At 45.2% G+C, this 18,899-nt stretch overlaps 1 protein-coding gene across 4 annotated transcripts in view; it reads right to left on the reverse strand.

Annotated features, from left to right (window-relative positions):
- The window catches only part of COL15A1 (collagen type XV alpha 1 chain), a 596,673-nt gene that overhangs the window by 137,527 nt on the left and 440,247 nt on the right, over window positions 1-18,899 (reverse strand). For all 4 annotated transcript variants that reach the window (XM_063922777.1, XM_063922778.1, XM_063922776.1 and 1 more), the window contains 3 exons: window positions 10,428-10,487; window positions 6,936-7,004; window positions 6,787-6,828 (listed from right to left, as the gene is read on the reverse strand). In XM_063922777.1, coding sequence (XP_063778847.1) covers window positions 6,787-6,828; window positions 6,936-7,004; window positions 10,428-10,487 — 171 coding nt within the window. The remainder of the gene's footprint in view (window positions 1-6,786; window positions 6,829-6,935; window positions 7,005-10,427; window positions 10,488-18,899) is intronic.

Raw genomic sequence — 18,899 nt, forward strand, 5'->3', positions numbered from 1 at the left:
CAATACATAATTTGTACAGAAACAAATAAATATGTATAATACTGTATGTAGCTAATTCCTATTTATACCTGACAAAAGGACCTGTGTTTTTGTGTGCATTAATAATATAATTATTTGGTGGCATTTGCCTCCTAGATATGTTTAGTATTACTAGGCACAATTAGGCAAATCTAATTTGGTAACTTAAAATGATAGTAAATGGTTACTCTGTATGGAAATATACTCATTGCTTTCCACATTTTCGCATCCGATGGGGTCAATTCAATTCAATTCACCTGATGCTTTAGTTCCCATTCTATGGCACACTTACGGTACCACTAGATTCATGGATTTTTGTTTGCAGCCCCTAGTTAAGTACAAAAATCAGCGAGTGATAAGATGGGGCCATGAAGGGACAAGTTCTAGGCATGGCAATTCGCCCTATTCGCCTTTAATTCAATTGTCCCTAATGTGTATTTACCTCACCTACATACATGCTTTTATATATATATATATATATATTTCTCTAACGTCCTAGTGGATGCTGGGGACTCCGTCAGGACCATGGGGAATAGCGGCTCCGCAGGAGACAGGGCACAAAAGCAAGCTTTCAGGATCACATGGTGTGTACTGGCTCCTCCCCCTATGACCCTCCTCCAAGCCTCAGTTAGGTTTTTGTGCCCGTCCGAGCAGGGTGCAATCTAGGTGGCTCTCCTAAAGAGCTGCTTAGAAAAAGTTTTTAGGTTTTTTATTTTCAGTGAGTCCTGCTGGCAACAGGCTCACTGCATCGAGGGACTTAGGGGAGAGATTTTCAACTCACCTGCGTGCAGGATGGATTGGAGTCTTAGGCTACTGGACATAGCTCCAGAGGGAGTCGGAACACAGGTCACCCTGGGGTTCGTCCCGGAGCCGCGCCGCCGATCCCCCTTACAGATGCTGAAGATCGTGGGTTCGGAAACAGGCGGCAGAAGGCTCTTCAGCCTTCATGAAGGTAGCGCACAGCACTGCAGCTGTGCGCCATTGTTGCTACACACTTCACACTGAACGGTCACGGAGGGTGCAGGGCGCTGCTGGGGGCGCCCTGGGCAGCAATAATTAATACCTTTTATGGCAAAGAATACATCACATATAGCCATTGAGGCTATATGTATGTATTTAACCCAGGCCAGATATCTCAAAACCCGGGAGAAAAGCCCGCCGAAAAGGGGGCGGGGCTTATTCTCCTCAGCACACAGCGCCATTTTCCTGCTCAGCTCCGCTGTGAGGAAGGCTCCCAGGACTCTCCCCTGCACTGCACTACAGAAACAGGGTAACAAAGAGAAGGGGGGCATATTTTGGCGATATTTATATATTAAAGCGCATATAACAGAAACAACACCTTTTAGGGTTGTTTATATACATTTTATAGCGCTTTTGGTGTGTGCTGGCAAACTCTCCCTCTGTCTCCCCAAAGGGCTAGTGGGGTCCTGTCTTCGATAAGAGCATTCCCTGTGTGTCTGCTGTGTGTCGGTACGTGTGTGTCGACATGTATGAGGACGATGTTGGTATGGAGGCGGAGCAATTGCCGGTAATGGTGATGTCACCCCCTAGGGAGTCGACACCGGAATGGATGGTTTTAATTATGGAATTACGTGATAATGTTAGTACATTACAAAAGTCAGTTGACGAAATGAGACGGCCGGAAAACCAGTTGGTACCTGCTCAGGCGTCTCAGACACCGTCAGGGGCTGTAAAACGTCCCTTACCTCAGTCAGTCGACACAGGTACCGACACAGATGAATCTAGTGTCGACGGTGAAGAAACAAACGTATTTTCCAATAGGGCCACACGTTATATGATCACGGCAATGAAGGAGGCTTTGCAGATCTCTGATACTGCAGGTACCTCAAAAAGGGGTATTATGTGGGGGGTGAAAAAACTACCTGTAGCTTTTCCAGAATCAGAGGAATTGAATGACGTGTGTGATGAAGCGTGGGTTAACCCCGATAGAAAACTGCTAATTTCAAAGAAGTTATTGGCATTATACCCTTTCCCACCAGAGGTTAGGGCGCGCTGGGAAACACCCCCTAGGGTGGATAAAGCGCTCACACGTTTATCAAAACAAGTGGCGTTGCCGTCTCCTGATACGGCCGCCCTCAAGGATCCAGCAGATAGGAGGCTGGAAACTACACTGAAGAGTATATACACACATACTGGTGTTTTACTCCGACCAGCAATAGCCTCAGCCTGGATGTGCAGTGCTGGGGTAGTGTGGTTGGATTCCCTGACTGAAAATATTGATACCCTGGATAGGGACAGTATTTTATTGACTTTAGAGCAATTAAAGGATGCGTTTCTTTATATGCGAGATGCTCAGAGGGATATTTGCACTCTGGCATCGAGAGTAAATGCGATGTCCATATCTGCCAGAAGAAGTTTATGGACGCGACAGTGGTCAGGTGATGCGGATTCCAAAAGGCATATGGAAGTATTGCCATATAAAGGAGAGGAATTGTTTGGGGTCGGTCTATCGGATCTGGTGGCCACGGCAACTGCCGGCAAATCCACGTTTTTACCTCAGACTCCCTCCCAACAGAAAAAGACACCGTCTTTTCAGCCGCAGTCCTTTCGCTCCTATAAAAACAAGCGGGCAAAAGGACAGTCTTATCTGCCCCGAGGCAGAGGAAAGGGTAAGAGAGGGCAGCAAGCAGCCCCTGCCCAGGAACAGAAGCCCGCCCCGGGTTCTACAAAGCCATCAGCATGACGCTGGGGCTTTACTAGCGGACTCAGGAGCGGTGGGGGGTCGACTAAAGATTTTCAGCAATCAGTGGGCTCGCTCACAGGTGGACCCGTGGATCCTGCAGATAGTATCTCAGGGTTACATGTTGGAATTCGAAAGGTCTCCCCCTCGCCGGTTCCTAAAGTCTGCTTTACCAACGCCTCCCTTAGAAAGGGCGACGGTATTGGAAGCCATTCACAAGCTGTATTCTCAGCAGGTGATAATCAAGGTACCCCTCCTACAACAGGGAAAGGGGTATTATTCCACACTATTTGTGGTACCGAAGCCGGACGGTTCGGTAAGACCTATTCTAAATCTGAAATCCTTGAACCTGTACATACAGAAATTCAAGTTCAAGATGGAGTCACTAAGAGCAGTGATAGCGAATCTGGAAGAAGGGGACTTCATGGTGTCCCTGGACATAAAAGATGCTTATCTGCATGTCCCAATTTACCCCTCACACCAAGGGTATCTCAGGTTCGTGATACAAGACTGTCATTATCAGTTTCAAACGCTGCCGTTTGGTTTGTCCACGGCACCTCGGGTCTTTACCAAGGTAATGACCGAAATGATGGTTCTTCTACGAAGAAAAGGCGTATTAATTATCCCTTACTTGGACGATCTCCTGATAAGGGCAAGGTCCAGAGAACAGCTGGAAGTCGGGGTAGCACTAACCCAAGTACTGCTTCAACAACACGGGTGGATTCTGAATCTTCCAAAATCTCAATTGACACCGACAACACGTCTGCTGTTCCTGGGAATGATTCTGGACACTGTTCAGAAAAAGGTGTTTCTCCCGGAGGAGAAAGCGAGGGAGTTATCCGAACTTGTCAGGAACCTCCTAAAACCAGGAAATGTGTCAGTACATCAATGCACAAGAGTCCTGGGAAAGATGGTGGCTTCTTACGAAGCAATTCCATTCGGCAGATTCCACGCACGAATATTTCAGTGGGATCTGCTGGACAAATGGTCCGGATCGCATCTGCACATGCATCAGCGGATAACACTGTCACCAAGAACAAGGTTGTCTCTCCTGTGGTGGTTGCAGAGTGCCCATCTGTTAGAGGGCCGCAGGTTCGGCATACAGGACTGGGTCCTGGTGACTACGGATGCCAGCCTACGAGGCTGGGGAGCAGTCACACAGGGAAGAAACTTCCAGGGTGTATGGTCAAACCTGGAGAAGTCTCTTCACATAAATATACTGGAGCTAAGAGCGATCTACAATGCTCTAAACATGGCGAAACCGCTGCTTCAGGGTCAGCCGGTGTTGATCCAGTCGGACAACATCACGGCAGTCGCCCACGTAAACAGACAAGGCGGCACGAGAAGCAGAAGAGCAATGACAGAAGCTGCAAGGATTCTTCGCTGGGCGGAAAATCATGTCATAGCACTGTCAGCAGTGTTCATCCCGGGAGTGGACAACTGGGAAGCAGATTTCCTCAGCAGACACGACCTTCACCCGGGAGAGTGGGGACTTCATCCGGAAGTTTTCCACATGATTGTGAACCATTGGGAAAAACCAAAGGTGGACATGATGGCGTCTCGCCTCAACAAAAAACTGGACTGATATTGCGCCAGGTCAAGAGACCCTCAGGCAATAGCTGTGGACGCTCTGGTAACACCGTGGGTGTACCAGTCAGTGTATGTGTTCCCTCCTCTGCCTCTCATACCAAAGGTACTGAGAATTATACGGAAAAGGGGAGTAAGAACAATACTAGTGGCTCCGGATTGGCCAAGAAGAACTTGGTACCCGGAACTTCAAGAGATGCTCACGGAAGATCCGTGGCCTCTACCTCTAAGAAGGGATCTGCTTCAGCAGGGACCTTGTATGTTCCAAGACTTACCGCGACTGCGTTTGACGGCATGGCGGTTGAACGCCGGATTCTAAAAGAAAAGGGCATTCCAGAGGAAGTTATTCCTACCTTGATTAAAGCTAGGAAGGAAGTGACCGCACAACATTATCACCGCATTTGGAGAAAATATGTTGCGTGGTGTGAAGCCAAGAAGGCCCCAACGGAAGAATTTCAATTGGGTCGATTCCTACATTTCCTGCAGGCAGGATTGTCTATGGGCCTAAAATTGGGGTCTATTAAAGTTCAAATTTCGGCCTTATCAATTTTCTTCCAGAAAGAATTGGCTTCAGTGCCTGAAGTACAAACTTTTGTCAAGGGTGTACTACATATACAGCCCCCAATTGTGCCTCCAGTGGCACCGTGGGATCTAAACGTAGTTTTGGATTTTCTCAAATCTCATTGGTTTGAGCCTCTCAAATCGGTAGATTTGAAGTATCTTACATGGAAAGTAACCATGCTACTGGCCCTGGCTTCAGCCAGGAGAGTTTCAGAGTTGGCGGCTTTATCGTACAAAAGCCCATATCTGATTTTCCATTCGGACAGGGCAGAACTGCGGACACGTCCTCATTTTCTCCCTAAGGTGGTTTCGGCTTTTCACTTGAACCAGCCTATTGTGGTGCCTGCGGCTACTAGCGACTTGGAGGACTCCAAGTTACTGGACGTTGTCAGAGCATTGAAAATATATATTTCAAGGACAGCTGGAGTCAGAAAATCTGACTCGTTGTTTATCTTGTATGCACCCAACAAGATGGGTGCTCCTGCGTCTAAGCAGACGATTGCTCGTTGGATCTGTAGCACAATCCAACTTGCACATTCTGTGGCAGGCCTGCCACAGCCTAAAACTGTTAAAGCCCACTCCACAAGGAAGGTGGGCTCATCTTGGGCGGCTGCCCGAGGGGTCTCGGCTTTACAACTTTGCCGAGCAGCTACGTGGTCAGGGGAGAACACGTTTGTAAAATTTTACAAATTTGATACTCTGGCTAAAGAGGACTTGGAGTTCTCTCATTCGGTGCTGCAGAGTCATCCGCACTCTCCCGCCCGTTTGGGAGCTTTGGTATAATCCCCATGGTCCTGACGGAGTCCCCAGCATCCACTAGGACGTTAGAGAAAATAAGAATTTACTTACCGATAATTCTATTTCTCATAGTCCGTAGTGGATGCTGGGCGCCCATCCCAAGTGCGGATTGTCTGCAATACTTGTACATAGTTATTGTTACAAAAATCGGGTTATTATTGTTGTGAGCCATCTTTTTTTAGAGGCTACTTCTGTGTTATCATACTGTTAACTGGGTTCAGATCACAAGTTGTACGGTGTGATTGGTGTGGCTGGTATGAGTCTTACCCGGGATTCAAGATCCTTCCTTATTGTGTACGCTCGTCCGGGCACAGTACCTAACTGAGGCTTGGAGGAGGGTCATAGGGGGAGGAGCCAGTACACACCATGTGATCCTGAAAGCTTGCTTTTGTGCCCTGTCTCCTGCGGAGCCGCTATTCCCCATGGTCCTGACGGAGTCCCCAGCATCCACTACGGACTATGAGAAATAGAATTATCGGTAAGTAAATTCTTATTATATATATATAAAGAGAGAGAGAGAGAGAGAGAGAGAGAGAGAGATGACTGCATTGTGAAGATGTGAAGATAGCCCAGTTTCCAGCTCAGCTTCCCTTACCAGTAATTTCATGGCAACAGTGAATACCTGACTCTCTATACATTTCTTATTATTGTATTATTATATTGTGTTTTATGGGATAGCATTGTACAACTTGCTATCCCACTGTACAACTTGCTGGAACAATAAGCATCACAGGCCTGTAAAATATCTTCTCATGGGAAGTGGAGTCTGGAGCTTGGCTGTCTTTGCATTGTGGTCAGCTCTACATGTGTGGATTAGGTAAATATACATACAGGTAAACGTGTATGTATATGTGACATTAGAGGTCATGGTATACATGTTAACGGTAACATACTGTTGCAATTAATGCCTTTCATACTGAAGCACTGACAATTAAATAAACAATGACAGTAAAAAATATATAACATTTGCTGTTTGATGGAAATTATATTTCAGTCACTACTACTTGCTCGATCATTTGGTTACACTACTATATTTAAATGCATATCATATTTTTCATAATCGATGCCCTTTTAACAATTGGTCCTTTAACAATTAACATGTACTGTATACGATAACTTACAGGCACTTTGCAGTGAGGTCTGGTAGGGACTGGAAACACATTCTATGAGGAATTCAGAAAAATAACACATTTATTGAATTAAAAAACAGCTATTTGTGTCAACTTGATAACTAAAGAACACAACTATATATGGAATAACATGGACTTACTTCTTTAATGTTCAAAACAGGTCCAGGAGGGCCAGGAGGGCCTGGTGGGCCAGGCAGTCCTCGAAGACCCTGTCACACAAAAAAGAGATACTATAATTGAGAAGGACTCATGCATTACACAGATTTACTATAACCAACTCAATGCTTAAAACTAGTGATGAGCTGATTCGGTTCCTCGGGATCCGAACCCCCCCAAACTTCACCCATTTTACACGGTTCCGAGGCAGCCTCGGATCCTCCCACCTTGCTCGGTTAACCCGAGCGCGCCCGAACGTCATCATCCCGCTGTCGGACTCTCGTGAGATTCGTATTCTATATAAGGAGCCGCGCGTCAGCGCCATATTCACTCGTGCATTGGAGATGATAGCGAGAGGACGTGCAGCGTTCTCTCAGTTTCTGTGTTCAGTGTGCTGCAAATATCTGCTCAGTGTGCTGCAAATATCTGTGCTCAGTGTGCTTGCAAATATCTGTGCTCAGTGTGCTGAAAATATCTACGTTCTCTGCCTGAAAAACGCTCCATATCTGTGCTGCATTGCAGTATATAGTAGGAGGACAGTGCAGAATGTTGCTGTGACCACCAGTATATATATAGCAGTATGGTACAGTAGTGTGCTGCAAATATCTGTGCTCAGTGTGCTGCAAATATCTGTGCTCAGTGTGCTGCAAATATCTGTGCTCAGTGTGCTGCAAATATCTACGTTCTCTGCCTGCAAAAGGCTCCATATCTGTGCTCAGTGTGCTGCAAATATCTGTGCTCAGTGTGCTTTATTATGGGGACTGGGGACTGGGGACCACCAGTATTATATAGTAGGAGGACAGTGCAGAGTTTTGCTGACCAGTGACCACCAGTATTATACGTTCTCTGCCTGAAAAACACTCCATATCTGTGCTCAGTGTGCTGCAAATATCTGTGCTCAGTGTGCTTTATTGTGGGGACTGGGGACCACCAGCTTTATATAGTAGGAGGACAGTGCAGAGTTTTGCTGACCACTGACCACCAGTATTATACGTTCTCTGCCTGAAAAACGCTCCATATCTGTGGTGCTTTGTAGTATATAGTAGGAGGACAGTGCAGAATTTTGCTGACCAGTGACCACTAGAATTATATCAGTACGGTACAGTTGTCCACGGTGTCGTCAAATATACTATGCATCCATACCTGTGCTGCATTTTAGTTGTGCGCAGTATATAGTAGGAGGGGACAGTGCAAAATGTTGCTGTGACCACCAGTATATATGTAGCAGTATGGTACAGTAGTCCACTGCTCTACCTACCTTTGTGTCGTCAAGTATACTATGCATCCATACCTGTGCTGCATTTTAGTTGTGCGCAGTATATAGTAGGAGGGGACAGTGCAGAATGTTGCTGTGACCACCAGTATATATAAAGCAGTACGGTACAGTAGTCCACTGCTCTACCTACCTCTGTGTCATCAAGTATACTATGCATCCATACCTGTGCTGCATTTTAGTTGTGCACAGTATATAGTATGAGGGGACAGTGCAGAATGTTGCTGTGACCACCAGTATATATATAGCAGTACGGTACAGGAGTCCACTGCTCTACCTACCTCTGTGTCGTCAAGTATACTATGCATCCATACCTGTGCTGCATTTTAGTTGTGCGCAGTATATAGTAGGAGGGGACAGTGCAGAATGTTGCTGTGACCACCAGTATATATATAGCAGTACGGTACAGTAGTCCACTGCTCTACCTACCTCTGTGTTGTCAAGTATACTATGCATCCATACCTGTGCTGCATTTTAGTTGTGCGCAGTATATAGTAGGAGGGGACAGTGCAGAATGTTGCTGTGACCACCAGTATATATATAGCAGTACGGTACAGGAGTCCACTGCTCTACCTACCTCTGTGTCGTCAAGTATACTATGCATCCATACCTGTGCTGCATTTTAGTTGTGCGCAGTATATAGTAGGAGGGGACAGTCCAGAATGTTGCTGTGACCACCAGTATATATATAGCAGTACGGTGCAGGAGTCCACTGCTCTACCTACCTCTGTGTCGTCAAGTATACTATGCATCCATACCTGTGCTGCATTTTAGTTGTGCGCAGTATATAGTAGGAGGGGACAGTGCAGAATGTTGCTGTGACCACCAGTATATATATAGCAGTACGGTACAGGAGTCCACTGCTCTACCTACCTCTGTGTCATCAAGTATACTATGCATCCATACCTGTGCTGCATTTTAGTTGTGCGCAGTATATAGTAGGAGGGGACAGTGCAGAATGTTGCTGTGACCACCAGTATATATATAGCAGTACGGTACAGGAGTCCACTGCTCTACCTACCTCTGTGTCATCAAGTATACTATGCATCCATACCTGTGCTGCATTTTAGTTGTGCGCAGTATATAGTAGGAGGGGACAGTGCAGAATGTTGCTGTGACCACCAGTATATATATAGCAGTACGGTACAGTAGTCCACTGCTCTACCTACCTCTGTGTCGTCAAGTATACTACAAAAGTTCAGTAAAATTACCCAAAAATCAAAATTAAAAGCGTCTGATGAGAAGCGTAAACTTGCCAATATGCCATTTACGACACGGAATGGCAAGGAACGGCTGAGGCCCTGGCATATGTTCATGGCTAGTGGTTCAGATTCACATGAGGATGGAAGCACTCATCCTCTCGCTAGAAAACTGCAATGCCACTCCTAGATGGGCCAGGTGTTTGTGTCGGCAACTTGGGTCGCTTAGCTTAGTCACACAGCTACCTCATTGCGCCTCTTTTTTTCTTTGCATCATGTGCTGTTTGGGGACTATTTTTTAAATCGCCCATCCTGTCTGACACTGCAGTGCCACTCCTAGATGGGCCAGGTGTTTGTGTCGGCCACTTGGGTCGCTTAGCATAGTCACACAGCTACCTCATTGCACCTCTTTTTTTCTTTGCATCATGTGCTGTTTGGGGACTATTTTTTAAATCTGCCATCCTGTCTGACACTGCAGTGCCACTCCTAGATGGGCCAGGTGTTTGTGTCGGCCACTTGGGCCGCTTAGCTTAGCCATCCAGCGACCTTGGTGCAAATTTTAGGACTAAAAATAATATTGTGAGGTGTGAGGTGTTCAGAATAGACTGGAAATGAGTGGAAATTATGGTTATTGAGGTTAATAATACTATTGGATCAAAATGACCCCCAAATTCTATGATCTAAGCTGTTTTTGAGGGTTTTACGTAAAAAATAACACCCGAATCCAAAACACACCCGAATCCGACAAAAAATTTTCAGGGAGGTTTTGCCAAAACGCGTCCGAATCCAAAACACGGCCGCGGAACCGAATCCAAAACCAAAACACAAAACCCGAAAAATTTCCGGTGCACATCACTACTTAAAACAAATAAAGCTAACTTACATAAAAATAGTGAGCTCTTTCAGGAATATATATGAAAACAATGTATATCTTAAACTCAATGCACACATGTGAAATTAAACATAATAAACAGTAACAACGTGATTCAAATATTTGTTCTTACTATTAGTGCGATACCCTGTTCACCCTTTTTTCCTCGTACTCCATTTAGCCCAGGCCTTCCCTACAGTTATAAAAGAAAGATTTGATTACATTTTTAAGAACAGTAAAGGGAACAGTATGGTATTCTCCACATACCATCATCTATGCCATTTTGCAAACATTTCCAAATGAGGATTGGGTTAAAAGGGAACAATAGCTGAACATGAAAATTCAATTATTACTCAAAATCCTACATGAAAAATTATATAAACCACTGTAATTTTCATATAATAAAAAGGAGATTTATGGAAGACTTACCATTGTTAAATCTCTTTCTGCGAGGTACACTGGTTTCCACAGGGAATAACATTGGGGTGTGTTGTCGGTTGAAAATCTCAAGCGATCAGGTTCTGGGATAGATCTTAAAACATCTGAGATAAGAGCTAAGTATTCTAATTTGTTCTTGTTATTATTTTAATCAAGTATACTTGCATGTTTTCATTATTGTAACTTAGATAAATAAATGCTTATCCTTTTTAATATGTCCTGTGTCAGTCTCCATATTTAACACATTGTATCCCAGAACCTGGTCGCTTGAGATTTTCAACCTACAACATTTGGCGTAGTCGGCAGGATTCAAGGGGTTAAACTAAGACTGTATTTAACATGAGTTTGTGTAAAAAATGGTTCAGGGGAGCTTCTAAAAAAAGCTCCAAGCATCCACCATAGTTTGTGAGAACCGGCCAGTGGCAACCATTGATGGATGAGTGTTGTAAAGACATTCAGCCTTTACAAGTTGAGAATCCAACTGATGTTATGCAAAGAATTGACATTAGTTGGGATTCTGATCCTTTTTGTGACTTTTTACAAAAAGTGGATTTATCTCTTTTTAGACAAAATGAGAGGAAAATGGTCAGTAAAATTCTGAATTTTACCATTCAATCTGTTAATGATCTTCAGATTCAATTTGAGCTAGTGAAAATTGAATGTGACATGCTCAGAGAGCAAAATTAAAGGTTAAAGTCTTATATAAATGAACAGAGTGAGAAACAAAATAATGTAACATCAGAGGAAATGCTTTTTGATATAAGCATAGAGGATGAAATGTTTACTGTTGGGAATAAGGAACACCAAGATGATAAATTTCTTCTGTCCGATAGTATCCCTTTAGGAAATTTTGAAGAAGGGGGGTTTCTGTTTGTACAAGCAGATACTGATGATAAATCTTGCAAAGTTGTAACATGCTGCAAAGAGAAGGGTGGGACTGATTCCCTCTTACAGAGCTACAGCTGTGACAACGGTGAGACAGAAGCTGGAAATGATGTTGAATTTACATGTGATTTTATGATGTCATGTCAATTTATTGCAAATGATCTGACTTATGTAGATGCATCATATCAATCAGAGAGTGTAATCACATGTCAGCAAAATGTTGAAACACAGGATTGTGAACAGTTAACAATGGAGCAGAGAATTGTGATTTTTGATATATCCAATAGAGGTATTTTTAATGAGAAAGAAGTTGACATACACACAGTAGAAAATGTTTTCTGTGTAGGAAATGAGAAGTTTAGTTCAGAAACTTCACAGAGGCTAATTGAGAGTGTAAGAGAAACTGAAAGTCCATTTGTTGATGTGCATATTTCATTTGTACAGCAAACTGAATTGAATTATGAGAATACATTAAACAATAGGTCACAATACATTGAGGAGACCGTGGAGATTGGTCATGGTTTAACGGCATGCAGTATAAAAGACGAAGTATTTGAAGTTGGATTTCAAATCTCACAGGCAGAGAGACAGTGCAGCGATGATGATTGCAAATCAGAGGTTGAGTGTGATTGTGCAAAGTCATGTGGACAAAATATTGATCCACAGTTGAAATTGGTGCAGATGCATACTGAAATAACGCCATGCATGACTAGTTATTTTGTAAAAAATATACCATCTGGAGTACCTATTTACAAAGTACCATTGTTCACTGAGCAATCAGAACCAAAGGGAGTGTTGCATGTGTGCAAGTCTGTGCAACTGGCAGCTTTAGGTGAACGGGAGAAGGATTGTGACAGAAAAATATCAGGGACAGGTTACACAAAAGTCAGGCAAATACCCTGTCCATTATGAAACACCTGGGAAACAAATGCTTTTTGATTAATTGAATGTGGATATTGCTAAAGAGGAGATAATTGTATTAGTGCAGAAAGATTTGTCTGAGCAGTGTAAAGTGTCACAGGGAAGAATGTGTCAGGATTTACTGAATGCTGGTGTGCCAAAGGCAGAGATTCATGGTATCTCAATGGAGAAATTGATTCAAAGATGGATAGTCAGGCAAAAGAAGTCAGGAGATGTTTCATATACCAAGTAAATAGCTCAGGGTGATGTGGATGAGGAACTGCAGGAGAACCCTACCTGCAGTACCTCCCTCACCCTATGAGGAAGCCCTCTGGGACACAGGGTGGGGAGGAGGGGGGTCAGCCAAGGGTGGGGATACACAAGCATTCACCACCCCTTGGAAGAAGACCCACTTTATTCTCTCACAGGGAGGGGGGCCTCTAGCAGCACATCCTCCCAGGGAAGTAATTAAGAATGAGATCTGTACCACAAAAGACACAGGATAGGGTAAAGAGAAAAATTCTGACACATCATTCACAACACCGGTGAATGATAATGTAGAAACATCACTGATACAGTCATATCATGACACTGCCAGCTGGGTATCAATAGGTCTTACCAAGCCATGGACGGCTGAGAGCTACTGCAGAATGCGGACTGGGCAATGCCCAGCATTCCATGCTCAAGCGTTGGTCTCTGAGTTACCAGACAATATAACTGAAATGGATATACTGAAGGGGCAGTCCATAGACAGCCCGTCCAGCACTTATATGTCTGGCTGCTCTGTAAACGCCTTCACAACCTCTGCAGTAAATCTGACAGTTAGTGGGAATGATATATGACAACCTGTGTACATACCCCCAGCAGCCCAACCTGTAAACCTGAAGCAGTATTGCATCCATAGTGGTCATGAAGAAATATTACAAACCACAGAAGAGGTTATCCCAGTAAGGGGGAACAGAGACGCAAGCAACCCCTACAAAGGTGTGACCAGAAAGAAAGCTGAATTAGTGTGGACAGCTGACCAGGAAGATATAGGTCAAGCTGCAAAACAAGATATCCAGGAGCATAATGCACTGGGCCCTTTTCAGGGACATCAGACATTCTACATGGACCAGTGGCGTGCGGTGAGTTTAGTGGCTGGTGAGGCACTACAGCCATAATGCCCGCCGAATCCTGCCGATGACCCCTACCGCCACCGAGCCAATGCCCGCTACTGCCCCTGAGCCGATGCCCGCTGCCACCGCCAATGGCTTATAAACTTGCCCACAATCAACTGACCCAGCCCTCCGCCACTAATTTGCATCTCAGTCCGATGCCGCCAATGCCCGCTGCCTGCCTGCTCATCATACATGAGATATATTGTACATTTTTATAGAAATTTTTTTTTGTGTTTGGGAAGGGAGTGGGAGGAGAACATAAATGCAATTCTGTTGTCCAGGGCTTCCATTAACTTAATGGAGAAGGGGCTGAATGGGTTAAAAAATGTAAAAAAAAATTGTGTGGGGTCCCCCCTCCTAAGTATAACCAGCCTCGGGCTCTTTGAGCCAGTCCTGGTTGTTTAAATACTGGGAAAAAAATTGGACAGGGGTTCCCCATATTTAGACAACCAGCACCGGGCTCTTAGTCCGGTCCTGGTTCCAAAAATACGGGGGACAAAAGACGTAGGGGTCCCCCGAATTTTTAAAACCAGCACCGGGCTCCACTAGCCAGGGACATAATGCCACAGCTGGGGGACACATTTATGTAGGTCCCTGCGGCCGTGGCATTACCCCCCCAACTAGTCACCCCTGGCCGGGGTTCCCTGGAGGAGTGGGGACACCTTAGATGAAGGGGTCCCCCCCTCCAAGCACCCAAGGGCCAGGGGTGAAGCCCGAGGCTGTCCCCCCCATCCGTGGGCGGTGGATGGAAGGCTGATAGCCATAAGAGTGTTAAAAAAAGAATATTGTTTTTTGTTGTGGAACTACAAGGCCCAGCAAGCCTCCCCTGCTTGCTGGTACTTGGAGAACCTCAAGTACCAGCATGCAGGGAAATAATGGGCCCGCTGGTACCTGTAGTTCTACAACAAAAAAATACCCAAATAAAAACACAACACACACACCGTGACAGTAAAAATTTATTACATCACACTTACACACTCACACATACTTACCTACATCCCACGCCGGTCACGTCCACTTGTCCAGTAGAATCCAATAGGGCCGATACCTGTAAAAATGAGAGACAGATTACTTACCTACATCCCACGCCGGTCACGTCCACTTGTCCAGTAGAATCCAATAGGGCCGATACCTGTAAAAATGAGAGACAGATTACTTACCTACATCCCACGCCGGTCACGTCCACTTGTCCAGTAGAATCCAATAGGGCCGATACCTGTAAAAATGAGAGACAGATTACTTACCTACATCCCACGCCGGTCACGTCCACTTGTCCAGTAGAATCCAATAAGGCCGGTACCTGTAAAAAAATTAACATTAAACTTCAATCCACAGGAGGGGGGATAAGAGGAGAAAGAGAGAGAGAGAAAGAGAGAGAGAGAGAGAGAGAGAGAGAAGAGAGAAGAGAGAGAGAGAGAGAGAGAGAGAGACTCTCTGACTAACCTGCTGCTGGCTGTGAGTGGGAGGAGGTCGGGGGTGAGCCGCAAACCGCTGCTGACAGCGGGAGGGCGGAGGAGGACGAAGGGAGAGACGGGGGGAGGACGGAGCCAGCCGGAGCCAATGGAGAAGGACGGGGGGAGAAGCGTACACCGCTGCTGTCAGTGGGAGGAGGTCGGGTGAGAGCCGCAAACCGCGCTGACAGCGGGAGGGCGGTAGAGGACGGAGGAGGACGAAGGGAGAGATGGGCCGGACGGAGCCAGCCGAGGAGGGACGGGGGGAGAGCCGCACACCGCTGCTGTCAGCGGGAGGAGGACATGGAGAGCCGCACACACTCACCGCTGGGACCCGCCGCGTCTGGGTGATTGGACAAGCGGATTGAGCACTGGATCCACTGTCCAATCACAGGTGCCTCGCTGACATGGGGGTGGTGTCCCTGTCAGCGAGGCACTTTTTTCAGTGCTGCTTTTACGCTTTTTTTGAATGGGCTTTTAAAGCCCAGTGCTTGGCCCCGCCCCCCGCTCTGTTCCGTCTGCATTGTGTTTGGGAGGCACTGCTATCAGTGCTTCCCAAACACATATAAGCACAGAAAATTATTAGAATTAAATAAAGAACATACTTATGACACAGCATATATGTGTCATAAGTATCTTCTTTATATTATTTTAATAATTAATCACAGGGGAGGCACTGCCTCCCCTGAATGCACGTCCCTGACATGGACGTGATAGTGCATGATCATGTTTTTATTGGACTTTTGGCTAACCAGTTACCATGCCCACAGGCAAGATACTCATTTTTGGAAAAAACTTTGCTAGCAGCATATACTGCACTTGTCACCAAGCAACAACCTGTCACAAGAAAAACAGCCTTACCTGTGACATGGTGGGTGAGGCAAGAGGGCCTAGGTGCACATACATCCATGGCCCAGAAGCAGATGCTGCAGAAGTGTAAGTGGTATCTGTCAGAAAGAGGTGGAGTGTCAAGCCAAGAGCCTGTTCAAGTGACCTGCTGCAGTACCAGAATGGTGAAGTGTGAAAGCACAGAGACTGAGTTGCCTCCACTACCAAACAACGGAGGTCCATTTCAGATCACAGAACCATATACTGAACTGACCAAAGAAGAAAAGAAGTATGTATGCTTCACAAACAGGTCAGCAACAGTGATCTCAACAAGAGGCATTTAAGGACTAATACATGGGAGTGGTGAAGATAGTTCAAGTCAGTATGCAGAACTACATGTTGTAGCCATGCTGCTGGAAGACATCAAAGGCCTTCCCATCACCATTTACATTGACAGACACCAGAACAATTGGAAGGTGCATGACAAGGACATCTGGGGAGGAACCAAGCTATGTTACGAAATTTGGAACCAGTGTCATCAAAGGCCTGTGTCCGTGGAACGCATTACTGCCCACAATGGGCTAGAAGGCTATGAAATTGAAGATGCTCTGGTGCAAGTTAGAACAGTAAAGGTCACCTCACAAGAGAAAAGAGAATTGAATAATTTGGGAGAAGAAAGTAAAGGTACGCGGATACGCTTGACCCTTTGCTTTCCCTGAAGGTCGAAAGGAATGAAAGGTGGTGATTTTAACCTTTGGAGCAGAGGGATTAGTATTAGGGAGACAGATCTTGTTCAGATCCTCCCCAAATAGGATGTCTCCCTTAAAAGAAAGCACCTCCAAGGTCTTTTTGGAGTCCATGTCCACCTTCCAGGACCTCAACCACATAATTCGATGAGCCAGGATAGACATAGTAGAAGCCTTGGCCGCCATTACTCCTGTGTCAGAGGCCGCCTCCTGAATATAATGGGAGGCTGTGGTAATATAAGACAGATATTGTCTGCAGTGACAGAAAAATCCTGAGGCAGCTCATCTTCAATTGCCTGAACCCATGCTTCAATTCCTTTTGCAGCCCAAGAGGCTGCCATAGTGGGTCTATGCACAGCATCGGTAAGAGTGTAAATAGACTTCAGGCAACCCTCCACACCCTTATCCGTCAGTTCCTTCAGCGAGGTGACGGTGGTGACAGGCAGAATTGAGGACATCACAAGATGGGCTAAATGAGAGTCCACCGGCGGTTGAGTCTCCCATTTGTTACTCAACTCCGCAGGAATAGGGTAACAAGCTAGCATCTTCTTGGACAGGGAAAATGTATTTCCCGGAGACGCCCAGGATTCCTACGTATGTCAATTAAATGGTCAGTGTGGTAAGACTACTTTAGCAACTTTCTAACGTTTGAATTTATTAGGTTTCTTAGATGTAGAAGCGGGTTCAGCATCATCCTTCATTTGGAGAATCAGCTTAATAGCCTCCACTAGGTCAGGAACGTCAACCTGTGTTAGAGAATCCTCATCAGAAGCAACTGTATCAGTGTCTGATGGATCAGTATATTCCCCATCTTCATAAGAAGAATTGTCCGAAATATTAGTCGATTAGGAGGAAGAAATGGCCCGCTTAGAGGACCCCTTAGCCCCTTTCGAGGGGTGAGGGGTAGGTTGAGCAATCAAAGACTGATATAATTTTTGCACCTGAGTAGATAGTGAATCTGCCCATGGCAGGTTCACCACAGGGACAATATGTGGCTATAATGGCACAGGAGGGCCCACAGGGGGCGTGAGATGTGTCACCAGTGTAGATAGCATATTTGAAAATGCTTCCCAGGGTGGTTCTTGAGCGGCCACAGGTGCTGCGGGCTGGCTGGGAGATGTATGACACAGAGTGCCTTAACCAGTAGCTAAAACTCCCCCCTCAGGTAAATCCGTGGTGCAAGCACTACATGATGCAGGAGCGTCCGCGGATTTTCCGCCCTGTTTAGCAGACATTATAAGGAATGTAGCCTTAGAGCATGACAGTACAATATAGCCAGACAAATATAATACCTGCAAATAACCCCCTGTGTTATGTGACAGTAAATACCGAGCACAAACAGAGGACTTGAGCGGTATAAAGTGACTGTAACACACAGAGAAAAATACAAAATAGTATATCCTGTGTAATACTATATATATATATGAGACCTTGATGCGCCTAGCCTCCCAGGGTACAGAATATAGTGATAGCGAGTGGTGCGATACACAAGTACAATGCAGAAGTTATTACATATAAAACTGCACTGGACTAGTAATTCACATATTACTATGTATGAGTATAAATATAACAATGTACAGTAGATACTGGATGTATATCACAGAATAGCAGCAATAGATTTTACCCAAGATAATGTGCGCAGTTAAGCAGCTGGAACACCTTGCACTTCAGATATAACCCTCCACCAAATACTTAATCACCAACAGATAGAAGGTTAGTACACCAGCGCATATGTAATCAAGGAAATACTTATTCCTAGTAAACACTTCTGTAGGACTTCAATGTAAGTTTTTCTTTTAATCGGCAGTAATTCATGACCATTTAGTACATGAAAAAAAGAAATGAATATACATAGTATAATACCGTTTTAATAAATGATACATTATAAAGCCACACAGCTTCAGATCATTAAGTTTTTCTGTGGTTCCTTAAAAAAATTTGGTACTTAAGTCTATACTTATGATATAACTAAAAGGCCTCTTGTCCATGCCTTTCTATTAAAGAATCAATGGAAAGAGACTGTAGTAACGCATTGCCTAGGCAACGACCGAATATCAGGAAGCGTAAGTGACGGTCCTAGCGCAATGGGTCATGGGACTTGTAGTATTCTCTGTATAGAGACTAATGCGCCAGGACCAATCAGAGCGGACTAGGGGAGCTTTAAACACTGCCGGGAGGAAGAGTCTGCATTCGGCTC

This window comes from Pseudophryne corroboree, chromosome 5 (genome assembly GCF_028390025.1).
Source record: "Pseudophryne corroboree isolate aPseCor3 chromosome 5, aPseCor3.hap2, whole genome shotgun sequence".
Lineage (NCBI taxonomy): Eukaryota > Metazoa > Chordata > Amphibia > Anura > Myobatrachidae > Pseudophryne > Pseudophryne corroboree.